We start from the raw sequence: 1,116 nt of genomic DNA, 5'->3' as shown, positions 1-1,116 counted from the left end.
CCTCCCAAAGTGCTGGGATTACAGGCTTGAGCCACCGCGCCCGGCCATTTTTTTGTATTTTTGATAGAAACGGGTTTTCATCATGTTAGCCAGGCTGATCTCGAACTCCTGACCTCAGGTGGTCCACCCGCCTCTGCCTCCCAAAGTGCAGGGATTACAGGCATGAGCCACTGTGCCCAGCCTCCTAAGACATTCTTACCTGGTTTCTAGAACCACCTGTAACATTTACCCACTCAACTGGACTTTGTTTCATTTTGTTTAGCTGACTGCAGATGATGAGGCCTTCTTGTCAGCAAATGCAGGTGCTATACTCAGCCAGTTTGAGAAAGTCTCTACAGACCTTGGTGAGTGCCCTCATATTTCTGAAAGCTGGTCATATACTACTGTCATATATTACATACAAACTGATGGAGTGTGTGGTTGAAATAACATAATAACCTTTTCTTGAGTTTAAGAGTGAAACCAGAATTGTTTTCTTTATAAATCCATTGTATTAGTTTTATTCCCCAATATTAAAAATAAATTAATGCTGCCTAATGTTTTTAAAATACTTGTCAGGTAGATGTAACTGTAACAGTAAACTAAAATTATATGCTTGAGGCCAGGAGTTCTAGACCAGCCTGGGCAACATGGTAAGACCCTTTGTCTTCAAAATTAAAAAGAGGCCGGGTGTGGTGGCTCACGCCTGTAATCCCAGCACTTTGGGAGGCCGAGGTGGGTGGATCAGGAGGTCAGGAGTTCAAGATCAGCCTGACCAACATGGTGAAACCCCATCTCTACTAAAAATACAAAAATTAGCAGGGCATGGTGGTGCACGCCTGTAATGCCAGCTACTTGGGAGGCTGAGGCAGGAGAATTGCTTGAACCCGGGAGGCGGAGGTTACAGTGAGCTGAGATCGTGCCACTGCACTCCAGCCTGGGCAGCAGAGCAAGACACCATTTCCAAAAATAAATAAATAAATAAAAAGAAAAAAAAAATAGCTAGGTACCTAGAGTTCTACCTACTTGAGAAGCTGAGGCAGTAGGATCACTTGAGCCCAGACGTTTGAGGCTGCAGTGAGCCAAGATCATGCCATTGCACTCTAGCCTGGGTGACAGAGCAAGACCTGTCTTCCC

At 45.1% G+C, this 1,116-nt stretch overlaps 1 protein-coding gene across 2 annotated transcripts in view; it reads left to right on the top strand.

The window, feature by feature from the left end:
* The window catches only part of LZIC (leucine zipper and CTNNBIP1 domain containing), a 21,204-nt gene that overhangs the window by 17,755 nt on the left and 2,333 nt on the right, over positions 1 to 1,116 (top strand). For both annotated transcript variants that reach the window (XM_011935779.1, XM_011935781.1), the window contains exon 6: positions 263 to 344. In XM_011935779.1, the coding sequence (XP_011791169.1) occupies positions 263 to 344 (82 nt within the window). The remainder of the gene's footprint in view (positions 1 to 262; positions 345 to 1,116) is intronic.

Source organism: Colobus angolensis, unplaced genomic scaffold (genome assembly GCF_000951035.1).
Source record: "Colobus angolensis palliatus isolate OR3802 unplaced genomic scaffold, Cang.pa_1.0 Scaffold149, whole genome shotgun sequence".
NCBI classification, from domain to species: Eukaryota; Metazoa; Chordata; class Mammalia; order Primates; family Cercopithecidae; genus Colobus; species Colobus angolensis.
Note: the sequence above shows the minus strand (reverse complement) of the source record. Positions and strands in the feature narration are given on the sequence as shown.